At 36.4% G+C, this 23,000-nt stretch overlaps 3 protein-coding genes across 3 annotated transcripts; all 3 read right to left on the reverse strand.

Annotated features, from left to right (window-relative positions):
• Positions 1-8,803: 8,803 nt before the first annotated feature.
• LOC106364118 (40S ribosomal protein S15-6) lies at positions 8,804-10,235 on the reverse strand. The gene has a single exon (XM_013803748.3). The coding sequence runs from the start codon at positions 9,749-9,751 to the stop codon at positions 9,275-9,277; it is 477 nt and encodes a 158-aa protein (XP_013659202.2). The 5' UTR covers positions 9,752-10,235; the 3' UTR covers positions 8,804-9,274.
• A 2,394-nt stretch (positions 10,236-12,629) lies between these two features.
• LOC106366181 (2-oxoglutarate and iron-dependent oxygenase JMJD4) lies at positions 12,630-15,416 on the reverse strand. Its single transcript, XM_013805751.3, has 9 exons — positions 14,953-15,416; positions 14,650-14,832; positions 14,035-14,197; positions 13,836-13,953; positions 13,686-13,755; positions 13,535-13,615; positions 13,399-13,455; positions 13,206-13,317; positions 12,630-13,116 (listed from the first exon to the last, which is right to left on the reverse strand). The coding sequence occupies exons 1-9, from the start codon at positions 15,331-15,333 to the stop codon at positions 12,701-12,703; spliced, it is 1,581 nt and encodes a 526-aa protein (XP_013661205.2). The 5' UTR covers positions 15,334-15,416; the 3' UTR covers positions 12,630-12,700.
• A 553-nt stretch (positions 15,417-15,969) lies between these two features.
• On the reverse strand, positions 15,970-21,358 carry LOC125577991. The gene is made up of 4 exons (XM_048740218.1): positions 21,295-21,358; positions 20,149-21,185; positions 18,045-18,631; positions 15,970-17,899 (listed from the first exon to the last, which is right to left on the reverse strand). Exons 1-4 carry the CDS (start codon positions 21,356-21,358, stop codon positions 15,970-15,972), a joined length of 3,618 nt encoding a protein of 1,205 aa, XP_048596175.1.
• Positions 21,359-23,000: the final 1,642 nt, after the last annotated feature.

The raw sequence follows: 23,000 nt of genomic DNA on the forward strand, positions 1-23,000 counted from the left end.
GTTGATTCTGGTGCAAGTGTAAATGTGATCTCAATGGAGATGATGAAGAGCCTAGGGATTGAGAGCATGGAGCCAAACACATCTTCCCTACAGTTTGGGGATTCCTCTTCTACAACTCCTATTGGTCTCATCAAGGACTTCCCTTTGAAGATTGGAGCATGCACCATTCCTATAGACCTCACTGTTCTGAAGATGGCAACTGAGAAGAGAGTCCCATTGATCCTTGGCACTCCATTCCTTACAACAGTAGGAGCTTGCATAGACTTTGCCAACAAAAAGGTCACACTCCTAAATGTGAACAAAGTTGTCTCCTATCCACTACAATCCCCAAAGATGAATGCTGAGTATTGTGGAACAATTACTTGTGGAGCATCTTCCATTGAGAAGACCAAGGCTGAAGGGGTTGATATTAAGAAAGAAGGTCTTGCTGGAGAGTCTTCTAAAGAGTTGTGTGATGAGCACTTGGAAAGTGTTACAAAAGAGGAGGTGAGTAGAAATACAAAGGTTGCTCATGACAAGAAGAAGATTGTCAAAGAACCTCATCCTCCACCTCTTGATAAGACTCTTCACATTCTCACTCTCCACCCAATGAAGCTTAAGGATGGGGCCATTGAGTACAAAATCAAGTGCAAGGGGAGGTCTAAGCCATTCTCAAGTGCAAGGGCCATCATCACTCCTCAGCTCCAAAGTGATCCAATCAAGCTTCAAGAGCTTCTCTCTCAAGTTCTCACAATCACTCTTGAAGGTGGGAAAGATCCTCCTCTTCACTAGCCAATTGGAAGAAAAGTCAAGGTAGAGACTTAAAACAAGCTCACTTGGGAGAAAGTCCCATGGTATCCTTTGTATATATCTTTATATATCTTTTTCTTGCTTTAGTGTGTTTGAATAAGCTTAGGGACAAGTTTGGGGGAATTCTCAAAAATTCCCAAAGGTCATGTCAAAAATTCCAAGGTGACAACAAGTCCTCCCTCCTCATTTCCCTTCTCTTATGACAGCCAACTTCAAGTAAGTGCATTCCACCCTTGTAAATTTTTAGTTTTCATGTTTATCTCTTTCCCTTAGATCTCTTCTTTGAGCTTATTCTCACACAAGAGACTGTGTGAAGTAAGTTTGGGGGAGAGTCTACTATCTCACATTGTGTTTTGTTTTGACTACTTGTCATTAAGTCTCATGCATTGCATTGTAAATAATTATTTGCATAGAAAACCCACAAAAATTAAAAACATTTCGAAAATCACAAAAATAAGCATTTAGTTGCATCATTTGCATCTTTAGGATTGAGTCTAGAAGCATTTAGATTTCATTCATGCATTGGAGAAACCTTGTAAAGAACACATGTCTAGAACTCAATTTGACATCCTAGCTAAACATATCAAGTAGCTTAAGCATCTTTTGAAAAAAGCTTGGAAGCTTTGAGCCTTGAAAACTCTTCTTGAAACTTGTTTGCTTGCTTGATGTTGGCATTGTTCTTAAGATCAGCTCCAATCTAAACTTGGCTTGAACGAACTTAATCTCTCTTGCATATGGGCACTTGCATACTTAATCATGGATCTCATACACATTTGGGTTATCTTATTCCTTTATATACCAATCTTTGTTAACCCAAATGGCACTCCATACCCTACAACCCTAACCATTCTTTGAGACCAAACATTGAATTGCATGAGTGAGGCCTCTTTTGATAGCTTGTCATGTGCAAAATCTTGAGAGTATTGGAGGCGACATAGGTTTATTCTCATCTCTTGCTAGCATAATGAGCTAGCATTTAGGGACGGTGAGAGGGGTTTGTGTAACCTAAATTTCAATATCTTGGGTTTGAGGAGTGAGAAAGATGAGAGAGATGAATAAAAGAGTGTTAATAGAAAAGAAAACTCTAGGGACAAAAGAAAAAAAAAAAGAAAAAGGGAAAGTATGAAGCTTTAGATTATGTACGAAAGAACCTTCCCCCTTATAGAAAAAAAAGAAAAAGAATCAAAGAGAAAGTGTGGAAGGAAATGAGAAAGAGTTAGAGCTAAGTGCTGTAAAGAAAATGAATTAAAGTCCCTAGTTAGTTGAGTCAAAAGAAGAAGAGAGTTGTTCATTGGGTGAGTGATGAGAGTGTGTTTTATTTTGGTTTGAGATGATGATAAAAGGGTAGAACTGGTAATCACTTAGGAAAAGGGTAGCATGATGAGAATTAATCTATGTATGCATGAGTTGCTTCTAATCTTAGATAAATTTTGCATAATGATCAAGTTTCTTGTTCTTGAGTGATAACCACTTTGGAATAATAACATTTAAATCCTTCTTTTCATTCATATTAGAGCATTGCTTACCTAGCCAAATGATTGAGATCATGTGCCCATTTGTGAGAATTCACTTTGTGTGTGTGTGTGAATCAATGTGAGAGCTGGTTGAAGGAACTTGTCAGTTGATGAGTATTGCAACTTGAGTAAAGGCATAAGAGTATGGATAGGCCTAGAGAAGCTAGAGTATAATAAGGGAGTTGCTCATGCTATTTGCTATGTTTTCTTTGGGATGTCATATTGAAGGCTAGAAAGTGTTTCTTTTGGTTATAATCTCCCAATTTAAAATATCTCCTTCTTGTGTTTTGAAAAGTTTACTTGAGGACAAGTAAATGACAAGTTTGAGGGAATTGATATCTTGCATGTTTACATGTTTTTAGCCTTCATATCTTGTACATTTTGATCATATAGATTAGGAATTAAGCATCTTTAGAGTCTATGTTGCATGCATTGCCCTTATTAGATGTTGGAGAGTGCTATGGAGTGATTGGAGATGTTTGGGAGCATTGTGATTCAAAAAAGAAGTAGAAAAGGATCATTGGGCGAGTAGAGGAGCTGGAGCGACCTATTGGAGCGAGGTCATGCACCCGCTCTGGATGAGTGAAGTGTAGAGCGACCCACGGAAGCGAGGTATGACACTCGCTCTGTACTAGAGCGACCTCTTGCACCGGGGTAGTGCACCCGCTCCGAGCTCAACATGTCGTCGACAACTTTCCAGATGTGGAGCGACCTGGTGCAGCGAGGTCATGACCCCGCGCGCAATTTGAAGAAGTGGAGGTGATCTTTGGAGCGACCTACGGGAGCGAGGTCATGCACCCGCTCCGAGCATTCTTTATCTTAGTCGAATTTTAATGTTTTAAAAGGGCTTTTTAGACTTTTTAATGGAAACCATTAGGTTTTCCAAAGACATATAAATACTCTTGTAATCCTAAAGTTAGGATCTTATCTTATTTTCTATCTAATCACAAAGAACTTTGAGTGTGATTTCTTAGATTATATTGATCACTAATCATGATTAACACCAAATCATCATTGATTCTTGGGTCTATCATGACAATTAGTGAGTAGTCATCTTTGGATTCATGGGTTAGGGAGATTAAGGGTGATTAAGCTAAATCTAAGGTGTTTAGGTATAGATCAATCTTGTTCCTTGCTAGTAGAGTGCTTTTAATGCAATTTTAGAGTTGACCTCTCTAAAGTTGAGCTCTAGGCATTTCATACCCGGAAGGTGTTTGATGAAATGCCTGAACCAACTCTCCTAAGCTTTTAACATTCTTTACCAAAGGGATTTGTTGTTAAAGGTGTTAAGATGGCTAGTAGACTTGAGATTAATGATTACTTAGATAACATTCAACCAAAGGAATTTGATGCTTGAGTTATCTAGGTAAATGAGCATTCATCTAGGGATAGAGTTTGCTTAGGATTGTGTCTAGGTCTAAGGTAGATATAAATTGGTTGAAAGTTGACACCTTTAGGTTGAATCTTGATCACCCAAGATCAATTCCCATAACCCATGAGTTCTCCCATCTTATAAGAAAGAAAGCTTTGTCCTTTATTGCATTTTAGGTAGAAATCTAGTTTAAAATCATCTCAAGAACTGGTAGCACTTAGATTAAGTAAGGTCTTGCATTCTCTTTGCATCATAATCACTTAGAACTGGTTTGACATCCTTTATACTACAACATTTGATTAGGAGCCTTGAAACTCTTATCATCAATAATTATCTTCTCAGTGACCACCTCTTCGATGCACTTCTTCGGGTTTGGCTAATAACATTTCGGGTTCGGATATATTTTTTCTTCTTAGGTACAAATCAGATTTTTTTGTTTGGGTTCGATTCAGACTTCGGGTTACAGATGTTATGAAAAAAATACTATTATATAAAGTTTTCACCGAATTATTATTTCGTGCTTTGAAAGCGCGGGTCAAAATATAATATTCTCTTAAAACTGAAACATTTTAAAGAAGTAAAAGACAGAATCACTCATCAATAAATGAGTTATTTCAATAACCATAATTTGGTCAAAAATGAAAAGAATAAAGTACAGAATATGCCTGGTTGTTAAAAAAGAAGAATCTACCCGTTTCAAAATATGCTTGGATAGAAGCTCCCTTTTTTACATGCAATTTATGCCATTTCCAAATGCATTTTCTAGAGTTCTTAGTCAATTTTAAACACCACATATTAATGATATATCTTGGCAAAAATAGTTTACAAAAAAATAAGATATCATAGTAATTAGATGTATGTTAACTGAAACAAGACAAAGAGAGATGGTCTTTACCCCCTTCTCTTATATATATAGAGAGAACATCCCTTAAATTTATACATGCGAAAAATCAAATTAAGAAGACAAATGGAAAACAAATGGAGTGTGGCGATGATGGTGAGAATTATAAATATTAGTAAACATCGCGGGAATTTTGAGCCTACAAAATTATAGATGTTGTTCTATATTAAAGACTGTTCATTATGTATCTAAAAACAACTCTATCAAAAGAAGGACACCAAGTAAAAAAATATATCATAAAATAGAAAATAAATAAATTTTGTAAATAGTTTACAAAACAAATAAAAGAAATAGAAACTAACAGCCTATAGTAGGAAAAAGCATAAACAAGGTCTTTTAATGAACAAATATGGCTTTATCGATCTGCAAAACAAGTGTTGTGTGTGGCAACTTGTTGAATGGATTCTTTATTTGTGTTTGAGTGGGTTACATGCGTATTTGTATTTCAATTGAACAACATTTCAAAAAGAAAAAACGAGAGGAAAAGTTAATTTGTTACTTTGTTAATTCTAAGGTGCAAATGTCGTGTTGTGTGTAGCACTTCACAGATTAATGATAGCTTGTTATATAAAAAGCTCAGAGTGCTTACACGTAGTTTAACAGAAACAAGAAATAGAGGTGGTCATTTTATATTTATATACATAGAGAGAGCGCTTCCCATAAACACAAAAATTAAATTTGAAAACACAAATGGAGAAAAAATTGAGTGTGGCGATGATGGTGTTCGTTTTGGTGGTGATGGTGGCCACTGGAGGAGAAGCAGTTGATCATATATGTACATTTAAATGTGAAATTACCTGCCGTGATCCAGAGTTCAAAACCGAGTGCTTCAGAAAATGCATGGCCGACTGCACACATAAACCTACAAATACCTTTCACTCAACTAAACCATACTCGTAAAGATCTCTCTCTATCTATATCTCTTTAGTTATTCATGCATGTACAGATGTACTAGTGTGTGTGTGTGTGTGTGTGTGTGTATGTTATAGTGAAGGTGACATTGCTTCTATGGTGATTATGCAGGATGAAGACTGGAGAGATGGAAGAAATGAGAGGATGAAGATACTTTCATAATGTCATGGATGATGGTTTTTCCCATGTTCTTTTCTGTCTACATGTAAACGAAAATATACAATAATAAATAATATAATAAGCTTTGACAAAGGGAGATCATATACAATGCATCTACTGGTATACAAAAAATAATTATTTGTCGAAAAGAGTGCATGGTCTTCTGAACCATTGCATTACATTTGATTATGTCGTTACGCATGCATGCTATGATCAAACTATCAAAGGTTACACATGAAATGATCACATATTTGTTTCTGTTTTAATTTAGTTACTTTTTGTTATATATACATTTTTCTATGTTAAAAGTTGATGATCTCTATCCATCTTTTATTTTGGGATCACTAGTTTGCTATATGCTAGATAGATTTTGTAAATCGTGTTTGAACTATTTCGCAAAAGGTTTTATGTGGTGGTATTTCAAAATGAAAACTAGAGAGATAGATGAAATAAGATGATATAAATAGTTTCTGTGTTTCGGTGTTTCAAAAAAATAGTTTCTAAATTATCATGACAGAAATTTCATTTTCTTTCATTTGTATATGTAAAATAAAATATATAATTAGAAATAATAATAATAAACTAGTTTCTTGTGCTACAAAAAGAAAAACGAGAGGTTCTCATATTCATGCCAAAAATCAGATGAACAATGCTAGAATTCTTTTGGTGAACCTCTATGCATAGGTTGATATGCAAAATAAATGACTTCCCCACTGTTGTTTTAATGATTTTTTTTTTGATTAATATGGGATATAATGAGCCTATGGAAGAACCTAGACTAATATCCAATGAGAGGTGTATTCACGTATATACATTTTTTTGGATACACAAATAGGTCAAAAGCATATGTCCATATCCGTATAGGTGTCTAAGAGCAATGTAACTTAGTTTGGTGCAGTGGGTACTTCGAAACGTCTTAGCGTCTAATTCCCATCCTTTTACCACCCGATCATACTGTCCTAGACTGTTTTAATAAATCTTGTAAAATTATATTAACAAGAACTATTTATTTAACAAAACAAACTTTTATTTTGAAATTTTTTGCTATTTTTACATATTGCAATGAAATTTTATTTTCATGTAAAATTTTTAATTATAGAAAAAGTTATTGAATTATTAGTTTATAAATAGAGTTATGAAATTGTATATGTAAAAGACTGTACATAATTCAAAATAATTAGAAATAAAATATACTTGAAATATTTTTAAACTGAAACATTTTAAAGGAAAAAAAAACAGAATCACTCATCGAAAATTAAAAGAATTCTTTGGTCAATGACCATAATTTGGTCTTTCTTTCTTTTTTTTGTTCAAAATAAAGAGAATAAATCAAAGAATGTACCTGGTTGTTTAAAAAAAAGAAGAATATACCCATTTCAGAAGATACTTGGACAAAAACTGCCTTTCTATTACATGCAATGTCACGTCCAGATGCATTTTCTAGAGTTCTAAGTCAATTTTCAACACCACATTTAAGATATACTGCTAAATATAGAGATCATAGTAATTAATCGTAAGTTATCAGAAACAAGACCAAGAGGTGGTGGTTTTATATACATATACTAGATTTTAACCCGCACGTCCGTACAGATAATTTTCATTTTATAAATATATTTGATATTATTACAAATGTTTTAAATATATAAATTTCATTTTATTATTATAAATTATGTAACTCATAATTTTATTTTTATATTTTTTATTCGACATTATTAACATATAGTGATTTGTTTCGTACATTAATTTTTATTATTTACTAATACATTTTCGAGTTATGTCCAAACAAAAACTGCCTTTATATTACATGCAATGTCACATCCAGATGCATTTTCTAGAGTTCTAAGTCAATTTTCAACACCACATTTAAGATATACTGCTAAATATAGAGATCATAGTAATTAATCGTAAGTTATCAGAAACAAGACCAAGAGGTGGTCGTTTTATATATATATATATAGAGAGAGAGAGAGAGAGAGAGCTTCCTGGATTTATACATACATACAAAAAATCAAACTAAAGACAGATGGAGAAAAAATGGAGCGTGGCTATGATGGTGTTCGTTTTGGTGGCGATGGCGGCCACGAGAGGAGAAGCGTTCAATCACTTATGCACATTTAAATGTTGTATTCTCTGCCACGATATTGAGTTCAAAACACCCTGCTTCAAACTATGTATGGCCGACTGCCAACAAAAAGCTACAAATATCCCTCACTCAACCAAAAACTCGCAGTAAATATATATCTCTCTGTATATATGCATGTATGCCACTGGCAATGAAATTAACATTGTTTCTACTTTCTATGGTGATCAAAAATGCAGGATGAAGACTAAAGAGGTGGAAGAAATGAGAGGAAAAAGATAGTTCTAAGATGGGGTTTTTCCTTTTTGTCTACATGTAAACGAAAATATATGAAGAAAAAAAAATAATATAATAAGATTTAACAAGATATTTGGAGAATTTATACATTGCATCTATTGACATGCAAGAAAATAGTCTTTTGTTGGAAAGAGTGGTCTTCTGAATCATTGCATTTGATTTGATTCGGTGGTTACGCATGAAATGATCAAAGATTACACATGAAATGATCATATCTTTGATTCAGTGTTTCAATTTTCTGTCACAAAATTCTTGATTATATAGACATTGTTGTATGCTAAAAGTTTTTTTTTTTTTTTGATAAATGCTAAAAGTTTTTTACCTATGTACTTCTAGTTATTCTTGGGATCGACGGCTTGCTATATGTAAGTCATGTTTGAACTATTGCATAATAAAATGGCTTCACATGTAGTCTGTAGACGGGATCAGCGTAACTAGATGAAGTTAACATGATATAAATATGATCGTTTCACCTCCTATGTAACTTCAAAAGAACATAAATATGATCGTTTCACCTCCTATGTAACTTCAAGAGAACGTAAATTAACAACCGAGTATTTAATTATCAGAGAAAACGTTTAGGCTACATGAAAATAAGTTTCAAACAACTTAAATTAATTATGTTTCAAAAACCGTTAATTAACACTTATTGACAAGGGTTTATGTTATAGGAGGTTCTTGTACCAGCATATGGAATTATATATCTTATGATAATGAAATTTGGAAATGCATATAAAATATAATCTTGTTTCTTAAAAATCGGTTTAGTCTACACCTAGGAATCGAGTATGAACAAAACGATATATATTGATTGAAAGATTAAAAAAGATCTTCTATAATGAGCTTAATCACCATCAAATTCTTGAACATTGATATAATCATTTGCTCGATCATTCAAACAATTTTTACATATATGTAATCAAGTTGATGAGAACCTAAGTAGTTAATTAACCGCACTAAACGAACACCAACTTAAAACTAGGATGAAATTAAAATATCAATATTAAAGGGTTGAGATACTTCAGGTAGGGTTCTTAGGAATGGCATGCTCTTATAAGAAAGGATTAAAGTCATAATATGACTCGTCGTCTGCTACAAGACTACAAACATTACTTGATGTTGCAATTATAAAAGTTTTGAGTTTTATTAGAAGGTGAAGGAACATTCTAAAGAAGATAAGACATCAACACACAAAATACCAAATCACTGACAACAAGAAACTTAACAATATAAAAGAGCTTCCTCTTCAATCACCTCAGAGGAATAAACCTGGTGGAATTACGGTAACAACCACAACCACAGATACGTGGTCTATAGTGATCAACTTTCTTACAAGTCATCGAAAACTCAGCAAGATAATGACCAATCATCTCAGGTTTAATCACAACCTCGTTAAACTTCTTACCGTTGTGCACTCCAACAACACTTCCAATCATCTCAGGGACAATGATCATGTTCCTTAGATGCGTCTTCACCAGTTCAGGCTTCTCATCCTTTGCTTCTTTCTTCGCCTTGCGTAGCTTCTTGATCAGAATCAGAGGCTTCTTCTTTAGCCCTCTATAGAATCTCCTTCTCACACGAGCGTTGAAAAGCTTAGAGAGATCATATGTGGACATTTTGAGAAGAGCTTCGACGTTGAACCCTCTGAATGAGAACTTCTTGAACGTTCTGTTCTTTGTCGCAACCGCCACAGCCGTGGCAAACTCTGGTTCGTTGGTAGTCGTCATTGTTGTTTGAGTTTGAATTTTTCTGCAAGATGATAGAATATGCCATGAGGGAATGGTGAAGTGACAATGTTTGTGTTTCTCTTTTCACTACTATTTATACAAAAAGTGTTGGGAGATGTAGAAAATCTTTGTGATCGACGGATATATCGGAAACTAACCATATTATCAGATATTGACCAAGTAATATGCTATTTAAAGATATTGGGGGTGATTGGTTGGGTTGTAATTGTAGAAAATTTACTTTAATATTTTGTCTGTAGGATTTTTGATTTAGCTTTAAATGATGTAGCTTTAAAATTTTCTACAGCTAAAAAAATGGGGCTTTAGAAAATAAGATGTTTACAGCCATTTTTTGTGTGTTTTTGCTGTAGTTTTAATTTTTTGGTTGTAGCTTTAAAAACCAAGATAAAGCATGATTGGTAGTATTTAAGGTTGTAGATGAAAATTAAAGCTAAAGTCACTTTCTACAGCCCAACCAATCACCCCCATTGTCAATTAATTAAAATAGTCATAATCTCATCTATACTATTAAAGCAGGATTATATTGTCATAATTACCTTAGGGGCATGTTTCCTTCACTAACATTGCATGTTTCATTAAGGGTAATTAAGTAATATTAATAACAAATCTATATTGGGTCATTATTTTTGGATCCAGCCCAAATCAAATCTCTCTTGGGCCATTTGGGCCTATTAAAAAATTAGATTCAATTCTCATTTTTTTTTCCTTTGGGCCATTGAGTCCAAGTTCAAATAATTTTTTTTTCAACTATTCTTAATTATTATTTTTTTCTTTTCTTAATATAATTTAAGCATTCATAAAAATAATTGAATTTTTTTATTGAAAAGTATAAATCTTTATTAAAAGTATATAATTTTTTAATTAAAATATTAACCCCATAATAAAATTAATTTATCAGAGTTATACCAACTTAATTCATTAAAAAAATAAAGTTTAATTTTTTTAACATAAATAGTCATTTAAAATGAAATACGATAAATAAAGATAAAATTTTTAAGTCTTTTATAAAATAAAACACAAATATATGAAAATGTGACATTTACTAAATATTTGTCAATTGAAAAAAAAAACAAAAATAAACCTGCGCTTTGAAAGCGCGGGTCAAAATCTAGTAATCTAATTTATAGCTACTTAGTGTGAACTAACATATGTCAAGATCTTAAAATATATCATCAGTCAAACATATTTATTGCTAACATATCATATTTAGTTAGAAATCTAAAATTTATGGGAAAATCACAAAATTAAGTTCTTGTAGATTTACTACTAATTAATTTTAAAGATATTTTACTTGTCGAATTTAATAATGATTACTTTTGAAATGAATGTATTCAAAAAGGCCCTATTAGACAAATGTAATAAATATATTGGGTTGGGTTATCATCCTCTTTGTAAAAGCAAACACAGTAACTTATACTCATATGTTTGGGCCTAAACTCTGAGGCCTAACAAAATAGGGAATCCAAACCATATAGTGTAATGTGAGAAATGCACAAAGAAATAGATTGTCATACAAAGTAGTCCTCATATGTATTATGAGTAGACACAAATAAAAAATCACATTTTGGTCATTTTCATGTCTCTCTCTATATATAACTTCCACTGAAATACACATGTAACTTATAAGGCCAAAGAAACGAGAGATGGGGAAGAAGTGGAATCTGATGATGATATTTTTGGTGGTGATGGTTGTAGCCAGGGAAGGAGAAGCAGAAGGATCGCCATGTGAATCACACTGTGTGATCCACTGCGGAGGCCATGCATGGCCCTTCAGCAAGTTTTGCCAAAATCTATGTCTGCTTAAGCAATGCAACTATCCACCTGTAACCAGCAAAGTGAAGTTATCTCTCTATGTGCTCGCACACATGCTCTTGATTTTGTCTTTGTGTTTATCCAGGTATATATCTATGTGTATAGCGGAATTGACAAGGTTTTTAATCTTTAAATACAAGTTGTTTGGGGACTTAGAGGGATGAAGGCAAAATGAAGATGTTTAAAGGCTTGTCATGATGTAAACTCCTTTCTATAAAATTCCAATAAGATCTATCAAAGGGGTATAACCAAATGGTTTTACAAATTTAGGCAAATAGATGAGATGAACAAGCATTACATATGAACTATATCATACTCTTTTTGCTCCTTTTTATAGTTTTTACTTAGAGTAAAAGCGCGGGAATTTTAAAACTGTAAAATTATAGATATTGGTCGGAATTAACGCGGGAATTTTGAAACAAAAAATTATAGATATTGGTTAAACTCGCGAAAATTTTAAACCTATAAAGTTATAGAATATAGTTCTATATGAAAAGACTATCGCTAAGCATCGGAAAAACAATTCCGACTTGAGGTGCTAAAAACACATCTCAAAAAATCGCAATAATCGGGTTCATTATATTCGTCTATCCGGGTAAAAATATCATAAGATCAATTAAGTGAATTTTGCACAGCTATCTTACAAAATAAAATGTACCAAATAAGAACTTCTTAAGCATCTTATAGTAACGGAAAAAGCATCAACAATGTATTTTAATGAACAAATATGCCTTTATTGATCTGCAAAACAAGTGTTATGTTGTAACAACTATGCTGAATGGATTATTTGTTTGTGTTTGAGTGGGTTTGCATGCGTACTTGTATTTCAAGTGATTCATTTCAAGAAAAAGGAAAAAACAGTTTGTTACTTTGCTGGTTTTATGGTGCAAATGTCATTAAAAGAATCCTCATGAAAACGTAACGTAGACGCAGAAATTACGTTTGGAATCAGCAGAAAATGTGGATCCTCCTCATGGCAAGTAACTGCATGAAATCAACATAAGCAAAGAAAGATTCTATAGATGGAGAGAACTTCCATGGGATGTGTATAAATAAACATATAATCTTTTTTTCTTTATAAAATATATGTAATGAAGATCAATAAAAAAAACATATTCATGCTAATGGATTGGATGAACAAGTATTACAACGGTCTATCATTTCAACAAGATCCTTTGGAGAACATATTTGCATCTTCTGATCTGTAAAACCCATAATCTTTAGTAAGAACTCTTCCGGAAAGAGAACTTCATTGTCTTCTTCCTTGTGAATCATTTTATATGTTCTTCTCATGTCTCTGCAGAATCTTAGAAACTGTGGATCCTCCAGTGTTTCTCTCAAGTCCAGAGACACATCCTTGGCAGTCACACCGCCTGCAGAGATCATCTTCATCATCATTGTCTTGATAGTCGAGAGATTCAATACCATATTCTGTGCCATTGCTGATGAACATGGATTCAGAGATTCTTGTAGAACCATGTTGCCCAAAGCAAACCGTGACATGAAGATAAAGAAGTCATTCAAATTCATTCCTGTAGATGAGAGAAGAGAAGGGCTTAACCAGGAAGAGCTACACTCAAATCAGGAAAGGAGATAAGATAGAGATAAGTAATGAATGTACCTGTGTTGGCAGCAAGATTACGTTGGCAGAGAGCTTCAAAATCATCAGAGATGTCTCTTATGTCTTCTATTGACTCTTCAGTGTCCTTGTAATCCTTCCACAGTAGATCCCACTGAAATTCAAACAGACAATGAGTACTTAATCTTTTAGTTCTGTAGCATTTTTCCTTATATACAAGTAGAAATGGTCTTACCACACAAGCTAGGTTGTATGCATTGAGCCAATTGTGGTTTATAGATATAGTGTCTTCCTGTAGAACATTTAAGCTCATATATTGAAACAGTGTTGCTGGTCTACATAGAGAGAGAGAAGAGAAGAGAGAAACATACCAAGTTATAAACTTGATGATGCCATCCACTAGGAACAAAGATAGTATCACCAGATTCTTGAATGCACTCAAGCCAGGTGGTCTGAAGGCAAACCATAAAACGCGCATAAACACAACATCTTAGAAACTGATAATCTGATAGATGATTTTACCTCCTTAAAACCTGGGAACTTAGTTTCATTCACCTCTTCAAAGATGTTATAAACGCAATTTTTCATGTACCTGAAAAAAAACCCATCTAACTATAAAGACTAACAAGAGTGAAGAGACATGCTACAATGATAGGGAGACAAAACCCTTGCCTGTCATAAACAAGATGACTTTGAGAAGGAGGAAGAAAAAGCCATCTCTTTCTACCGCAAACATTAGCTGACCAACTATAAGATCTAAATACATCAGCGTGTAGAGGCGTCCAAGATCCTGCAGCCAAGAGTTCACAATCAGAGCTTTAAGGCCAAAACACTCAAAACACCAACAGTTTTGTTTGAATCTTACTCTTACCTTTCCCACCCATATAAACAAAGCGATAATCAGAGCAGCTTATTTGATCATACTTCTGGAAGTTCTCTCTATCCTCATGCATTTGGTAATGGTCTAAATAGAGATTAAGCCAATCATCAGAAAACGATGGTGGCGTCTTGTAGGCTGTGTAATTTGGATACTCCTGTGGTTTAACAAGAAACAGCATTAATAACAAGTCCAAAGCTCTCATATTAAGAGGAACAGAAATGTTAAATTTGAAATTTGGGCTGGCTTTCCAAATTAGCGGTAAATGAACTGATCCAAGTCTAGTCATGTCTCAAGCAAATTTCTGATGCAGAGGTTTTATATTTTCGAAGTCGCCCTCGAAATGATGGTTCTTTTGACCATTAATTTCGACAATATTCTAATAAAAAGTTCGGGTCAAACTGGCCGAACCAATTTTGGGTTAGGTAGTGTGTTTGGATTTTGATACCATGTTACATTTAGGTTTATTATGAGTTTCTAACTTAAAATCAACTGACATTAAGTGTCGTGATCGAAATAACTTATACATTAGTCATGTCCTAGTTAAACTCTCGAGAACTCTATATTCTCACAAGAAAGCGTGTGAGTTAACCTCAGGTATGTATGTACCTTGACAAAGTGCCAGTCTTTCAGATACAACACAGACTTTCCATCATCATCATCATCATCATCATCATCACCATCTTCTCCATTGTCCTCAACAGAATCTTTGTCCCATTGCTCAACAAAGTCCAAAACAGACATTTCTAGTCTCTTCTGATCTGTATACTCTCTCCTATCACAATCTGCAACCTAACCAATGAACAAGCTTCGTTTCCGACAAGTAAAAATCTAATCTTGGTCGTTTCCTCAACAGTCTGAATATGTAAGCTAAGCAAAAGCTACAACATTTGGCAAAGGTGTAGACTTTACCTGAACTCTGGACTTTCCGAAGTGGGTAGCGAAGAAGTTGAGATTAGGGAGTCCATTCTCAGCGACCCAATCTTCACGAACTCGCCAATCTTCAGTGAGATCGGAGATTACCACCGGCTGGCTCTTGGCTAAGTATCTCTCCGCAAAGTCGTTGTAGCTCAGCTCTTTACCATTTATTTTATCGATTTGACCTACAATCTCGATCCCCATTAAAGATATTATGCTTCGCTCCCAAAGCTGTGGTTCTTGAGAAAAAAAAAAATGAGAATCTCCGATCAAGTTGCCGGTGAGGTTTGAAGGGAAGGTGAAACTCGTGAAGATGGGAGAGACTCTAGTTGAGAGAGAGACTTTCAGTTCAGCACGTTTTAAGATTCGGCCCATTATTCTTTCATTGTGCGGCCTATTATTGGCTCATTCTAAGAGTACGTTTTAACTATTTAGTTAGATTTTGATATTTTTTAGAAAATTAAATCATTAAAAAATTGATAGGTACGAAGTCTTTTTTTTTTTTTTGAGTAATCAGGAGGTGATCCGGCGGTCTTGGCCAACCGACTAATCCCTCTGAACCCAAAACCAGCCTGCTGCGTCTGTACCTTCAAGGGGTCTGAGTCATTATGTGACCAACGTGTATCGAACCCAGATCTGTATTGAGGCTTTTTCTCCGTCAAGACCACTAAGCCAACTTGCCCTATAACTCTCATTAAAATTTTGGTTTCTCTCTCTTCTACTTTTATTTTATTTTCTTTTTTGTATGTATTTCTCATTCCTTTTTTTTTTTGAAACTGGCTTCATATATAAATGCAAAAGAAAGGAAAATGTTATACAAAATCCCATAAGCTCTAGTAGAAAGAGCATAGCCCATTAACTCATATATTAGAACCAGAAGCCCTAAGTTGGTTCAGCCTTGGTGAAAGGCCCAGTGACAGCTCAATTGCAGTTGGAAGGAACAGAGAGGGAACTCGAAGAGTTATTTGTCTGGTGACGGAGAAGGCAAGGGTGAGACCAAAGCGGTGGCGATCATCTAATCCAGAGTTGCATCATCTCAGATGATCGCTTAGGATTATCTTCTCTGAAGCTAGAGATTTTGTTCCTCACTTGGTGGTCGATAATGGAGAAGATGGAATCGACTGATCGAAACTGGTTCGAATGCAATCTGCTGTTTCTCTCATTCCAAAGCCAGTAGATCGTTGCCTGCCATCCAAGAATAGAGAGCGACTGGTTAGCAGATGATGATATTAGGGATGACATTTGGATCAGCGATCTCTCCCAAGTTCGATGAGGGTTTATCCTGCATCTACCGGCAACTATAGACCACATATCGAAAGAGAACCCACATTCCCAGTAGATATGATCACGCGATTCATTGGCAGTGTTGCAGAGGAGACAAAGAGGAGGGACTTGGAGGCCACAACCCAGCAGCCGGCCTCGTGTAGGTATCCTGTTTAGCGCCACCAGCCAAACGTGAAAGCTTTGTCTTGGGATGGTGCGAGTAGCCCATATTGCTCTAGTCCAAGTTACCACTTCCACGTTCTCTCTCAGGTAGTTGTAGACTTCTCCCGTACTGTATTTGTTTGCAACCTTTCCAAATATCTCCCACTCATAATAATTTGGATCTTCATTGAATTGGACGGTAGTGATAAAGGAGAGTACCTGAAGTTGGCGGTCCGTTCTTGCAGATGGGAGTGTCCAGTTCCCACCACAGTGTAGGGACGATAATGTTGCTCTTTTTGGAATACCTAGTCTTGATCTCCCTCCATCTAAGTAGTCCTGAAGTTTCCCATAGGGACTACAATTATCAATCCAAAACCTACAGCTTTCACCATTCTGGATTCTCAAGCGGATAAGAGGGTAAGCCACATCTTTAAGCTTTAGTAGTTTGTTTGTCATCCAAGAGAAGTTTTGAGAAGGGTTGGTTGTCCAGTAGTTAGATACTGATCCTTTGAGTATAACTTCTTTCAACCAGGACACCCATACCGAGTCAGGTCTGAAAAAGAGAAGCCAGATCAAGCGCAAACAGCAAGCCTTGTTCCAGATGATGAGATCTTTTACTCCCAGCCCACCCTCTTCCTTTGTCTTTGTCACAGTCGACCAAGCCACCCTAGCAGTGTTGTGGGCTTCAAGATCACCTCTCCATAAGAAGACACTACACATTGAGTTGATTTTTGCTACACACGCCTTTGGTAGAACAAACGAGGAGCACCAGAAGTTGGTAATCCCCGCGATCACTGTCTTTATAAGAAAGAGTCTCCCTGAGAATGATAGCGTTTTTGTTGACCATGAGGAGAATTTCATCTTGATTTGGTGCAGAAGAGGCTCACAGCTAGAAAGGGAGAGCTTCCTAGAGTTCATAGGGACTCCAAGATATCTGAAGGGTAAGTTTCCACAAACCATACCTGTAGATACTTGAATTCTATTTATTTCATCCTCAGACAGTCCAGATGCATAGAAACTTGTCTTCTGCATGCTTACAGCTAAACCCGATCGCTGTTCAAATTCTTTCAAGACCTGAAGAATACACTGGACTGACTCTATGTTCCCTTCTATGAAGATGAGAAGATCGTCAGCGAATGATAGATGAGTCAGCTTTATCTTCTTGCATTGCGAATGGTAATTTAGTCGAGACTGAGAAGCAACCTCATTAAGCATATGGGATAGACAGTTCATGGCAATCACGAAGAGGTAGGGAGATAGCGGATCTCCTTGCCTCAGCCCTCTAGTTCCTTTGAAGTACCCATTCACTGTACCATTATAACTGACCATGAAGGTTGTTGAGCAGATGCAGGAGCTCAGCCAATGTAGAACCATTTCAGGAACATCCAACCCTTGAAGACAGGAGAACAAGAAATCCCAGGAGAGAGTATCAAACGCCTTTGCTATATCAACTTTTATGGTAATTCTCTTCGCTCCTTTGTTCTTGTAGTACCCATTGATCAGTTCACTTGCTTCCCTGCACGAATGCAGTTTGGCTCGGCAGAATCAAAGTAGACAGTAGAGGCTTTAATCTTCTCACCAGTAGCCTCGAGATGACTTTGTAGATCGTATTTAAACAGGAGATGGGTCTAAACTCCCTTATGTTTGTTGCTCCAGGGAACTTCGGGACCAAGATGAGGATAGTGGCGTTTATAGAGTATGGCAAGAACCCCGAGGTGAAGAAATGCGTGACAGCAGTGATCACATCCTCCCCTACAGAGTCCCTTGCGGCCTTGAAAAATCCCGAGGTTAAGCCATCTGGGCCCGGAGCTTTGTTCGGGTTGAGCTTGAAAACCATCTTTCTTATCTCCTCTGGTGAAGGGATTAATGTCATTTGGGAGCACTGGGCCTGGGAGACCGTGTAGTTGTGGAGGCTAGCAAACCATTCAGGGGAGGAGGAGATGAGCGGAGGTTGATATGTTGGCCCCAAGACTGAGCGAAAGTGAGAGATTGCATGTTCACTCATTTCCAGAGGATCAGTGATCCATATTCCACAACCAGTTAGGAAAGCTCTGATGGCATTGTAGCTTGTGCGCACTTGACAAATCATGTGGAAGAAAGTGGTATTAAAATCTCCAGCTCTTAGCCAGTTAATTCTCGACCTCTGTCTGAAATATAACTCTTCGATCTCTCTTAGGAAATTCCATTTCTGATGCAGGTCCCTTTCTGCTTGGAAGTTTGTGGAAGTTGGATCTTGCAACGCCTGAACCTGCACAAGTTGTAGCAAACTGTGAGTGTTTGTAACTCTCTCTTGAATTTTTGAGTAGTTCTCTCTATTAATTATTTTTAAATCACTCTTTATTTGTTTGAGCTTCCAACACAACTGAGAGAGAGTTTGACAGACACTTCCAGCATGAATCCAAGCGTCCTTTACCAACTGAGCAAACCCCGGGTGTTTGGTAAGATAATTCTGGAACTTATAGGGATAGGTACCAGCTTTGGGTAGGCTTAAGGCTAGGTTTAGGAGGCAGGGACAATGGTCAGATAGGTCAGGGGGGAGGAAGGAGGCGACGACATTAGGATAAGCAGCAATGGTGTTGCTGTTGACAAGTAGACGATCTAGTTTTTTTGCTACTGGGCTATCTGGTTGATTATTTTTCCATGTATGACACGGTCCCAGGTAGCGCAAATCGAAGATGCCCGCTTGTAGAAAGCAGTCTTGCATTTGATACATTAGATTGTCTGTGTAGTCAACAGCAGGGTTTGAGTGTTCTAGAGGGAACATTATTTGATTGAGATCACCACCCACCACCCAATTTTTGCTTTCGAGATCCAGAGAGGCATGAATCTGAGGCAGATCATTCCAAAGATCAGCTCTTTCGTCACTCTGGTTTGAGGCATAGATAGCAGTGTAAATGATGGGGGGAAGGTTTGGGATGGTTATCAGACAGGTAAGATGTTGTCTCGATTGGGCTAACAACTGGACATCAAGTGGGTCTTTCCAGATGAGAACAATTCGACCATTTGGGTCAGATAGATGGTTCGAGAGGAATTTCCAACCAGGGCAAATCATAGAGAGAATAGGGCTAAGAAATGGTTCTTTTATATGAGTTTCTAAGAGGGCACAAAAAAGGGGGTTTTTGAGCATATAACCAATCTACAAGGGGTTTATGCTTGTCCGGGTCATTTAGACCTCGAACATTCCAAAAAAAAAGTTTTACACTCATTGGGAGGAGTTGGGAGGGACCTCAGGAAAAGGTGGCCCTCGGGAACCAAAATAAAAAGAAGAAGTAGAGAGGTTAAGGTCATTTGTTTTAGGGTTTGGGTTAGGTTGAGGAATGATGGGTAGTGAAGGAGGGTCAAGAGAGGCAGTGAAGGGATTGGAAGTGGTGGTAGAGGGGGGGGGGATAAGATTGGTGAGGATCGAGATCGTTTTAACGGTGGCCTGGTTGGATGATTTGGGGGTGGAGAAAATCTCAGAACTAGTCGAGGGAAAGGCAGGAAGAGAGGGTAGAGGGAGAAAGTTAAGGTCATGGGGTTCAGGTGATTTCAGAAGATGAGATTTTTGAGAGGTGAGGGGGATATGTTTAGTAACTGATAGAGAAGGGTCTCTGGTGAGGGGTTGATATTTTTTCTGGTTTTTTCGAGAGGCTTTTGATGGGGTGAAAGTAGACTGGGTGGGATTGTCCTTTCTAGAGCTATCTTTGCTCGTGGAAGGGTCTTTTTGTTTAGTGGGTGAGGCAGTTTCTTTTGTTGGTGCAGGAGGAGTGTAGGTGAGGCAATTACGCGTGATGCGTGCCCAAGCTCATGGCAGTGGGCGCAAGTTGGAGGGACCCATGGGTAGTGTACTTGGACTTCAACTATTTCACCAAATTCTCTCTCAAATTCGACCACTGGAGGAAGAGGGAGAGTGAGATCAACCTCAACTTTCACATGAGAGATCGATAGGCTAACCATATTCTTTGTAAACTCATCTGTCTCTTTTGGCTCACCTATTAAGCCCGCTACCAAGCTTAACCCTTCATCATAGCGGAGATCAAGTGGTACTCCAGTGAGGTGCGCCCATATCTGGATCGCTTTAAGTGGTGGTGTAGTCATAGAGTGGTTGGAGTTCCACGGAGCAGTATGAAACATTGATTCCCCAACATACCAAATGTTCTTCTCCAAGATCTTCTGCCTGAGGTAAGCGCTTTGGATCCGCACTATAACAGATTGGTTAAGTGGGTTGTTATGAATCTTGAGTTTCTTCCCTTTTCCCCACATGTAATTAAATACACTTTGTATTTGATTAAAAAGGAGAGACTTCCCATTGAAGTAACAAATGATGAAGTCCTTATGGATTTCTGCTCCTTTTTTGAAGACAGAGTCGGGAATAACTACACGGGGGCGGCCAGAGGGAGCTATAGTTACCGGAGCCAGACGTTTGAGAGACATATCAGCAGAGGCACGGAGCTTTTCCAGTAAGGTTTGTTTTGTTGCATAGGTTTTTTCTGGTTTACTAGTTGAGGCTGAGTTTTGGGTAGTAGAATTTGTCGGTAGGGTTTGGTCAGTAGAGGTGGCTATGTTGTTTGGGTTAACTGGGGGATCATGGGCGTTAAGGATTTGAGTTGTGTGGATAGGGTCTTTTTCAGAGTTCTGAAGTTGTATTGTAGTAGATCCAGATCTGGACTCCGGTACAGTGCCAACAGTTGGTAAAGCAGTGTTCTGTTGCTCGATTTCCATTGATATGGTTTCCGAGCTGACGGTAGTAGGGGGCTTCTCCTTTTCAGAAGGAACAGCAATGGTGAGGAGAGTAGAATTTCGACGGGAACTCTTGCGAGAGCCTGTGAAATCAGTTTTGGATGAGGTTTCAGCTAAGATTGGGAAGTCAACAAGGGACAACGGAGAGGAGGGATCAGGGGGGAGGACGGGGGGGGGGGGGGGGGGGTTCACCAGGGGCAAACGCCGGAGGATTCATGCCGGAAACGACGCCAGGGACTTTCCAAACAGATTGCATCGGGAAGCGTGTCAGAGAGGTTTTTTGACACTCTTAATACCTTTAAATATAGTTTTAAACATTCCTAAACATGCATTATACAAATGGTTGAGAATTGGTTGAGAATTATTATTCTTTATCGGTTATCTAAACATGCATTATACAAATGGAAAGTTTAATATTACTGCGTTTTATTCAATGAGACGTTAGTGTGTCGGTTGGATTCGTTGATGCATCTCAACTGAGAATTTGAGAATTGCATTTGCCTTTTCGTTGTTTATTATAGTCAAATTATTAGTCAAAAGCTACGTTGCACGGAAGCTTCATTAGACGTACGCTTCCCGCTTCGGAACCGGAATCGGAATCGGAACCTTGTGGAAGCTTACGGAATCTCGGTTCCAAAACGCTTCTAAAATATTCTCTTTAAAAACACGTTGGAAGCTTACGATTCCATTTTGGAATCACGCTTCCATTCTTTAAAAAAAAACACAATATCTTATATCAATAAAAATATAAAATTTTAATTTTAATTTATATAAAATCCAAATTTTAATAGTATTGAATAGATTGAATAGAAATATAAAACAATTAAAATTAATACTATAAATTATCTTTATGCATTGAGATATTTATTAAAGATAAATCATATATTCAAATATATTATGTCAATTAATTATAAAGTAATAAAAATAATTAATATAATAATTTAATTTATGTGTATTTTACAGTTTTAATACAAAATCATATAATTATTATAAATATAAATGATTTATTTTAAATTTAAATCATATAATTTTTAGTTCTAGATTTTTTAAAAAGATTCTTATATATGTATATATATATACATACGTTTCCAATACGTACCCGCTTCCTAATTTTTTTAAAAATCTCGCTTTTGCGCTTCCATACGCTTCCGCTTCCACGTACCCGCTCCCGTTTCCATGTAACATAGGTCAAAAGACTCAAAGCAGACCATCAATTAATCATCATCACCCTTTCTTTCTGCTCAGACACATTAGTTTATGAAAATCATTATCGAAAGTGGAAACTCTCTTTTTATTATAACAAATTATTATTTACAAAGTCACTTCAAATATTCATTTAGAAAATCTAACAGGACCTCTTTCGAATCCTGAAATTCTCGTATGAATCTCTATCTATCCATCAATCATGTTTTCGTTTTTGTTCACTGCATGCGGCTGTGGTACTCATGATTATTAATATTATTATTTTATGACACGATGGCTAGAATATTTGGAAAATTTTGATCTTATGGATCCTGTATAGGGCTTATGATTGACAAAAGAGTTTCCAATAATTGCTGCTATGATCCCTTTCTAAGGCATGCATAGAAATAGCAACAACAACAAAACATTAGTGGACTAAAAGTGGAGTAGAAACCAATATTGAATAGGAAGATAGTTGCTAATATTTATTAACTGATTAGGAATAATAATTGTAGTAATTTCACCAATCAAAAGAAACACCGAGGTTCAAGACACAAAAACAAAATAAGAGAGTACTAAACCCTAAACCGCTATAACACTTCTATTTCTCTCCGTAATACTTTTCATTCTTATTTTCATCTAGCCGTTGAATATATCATTGGTTATAACTATTTAAATCCACTGGATGTTTAGTTTAATATAAGAATTTGGTGCAT

This window comes from Brassica napus, chromosome A9 (genome assembly GCF_020379485.1).
Source record: "Brassica napus cultivar Da-Ae chromosome A9, Da-Ae, whole genome shotgun sequence".
In the NCBI taxonomy this organism is placed as follows: domain Eukaryota; kingdom Viridiplantae; phylum Streptophyta; class Magnoliopsida; order Brassicales; family Brassicaceae; genus Brassica; species Brassica napus.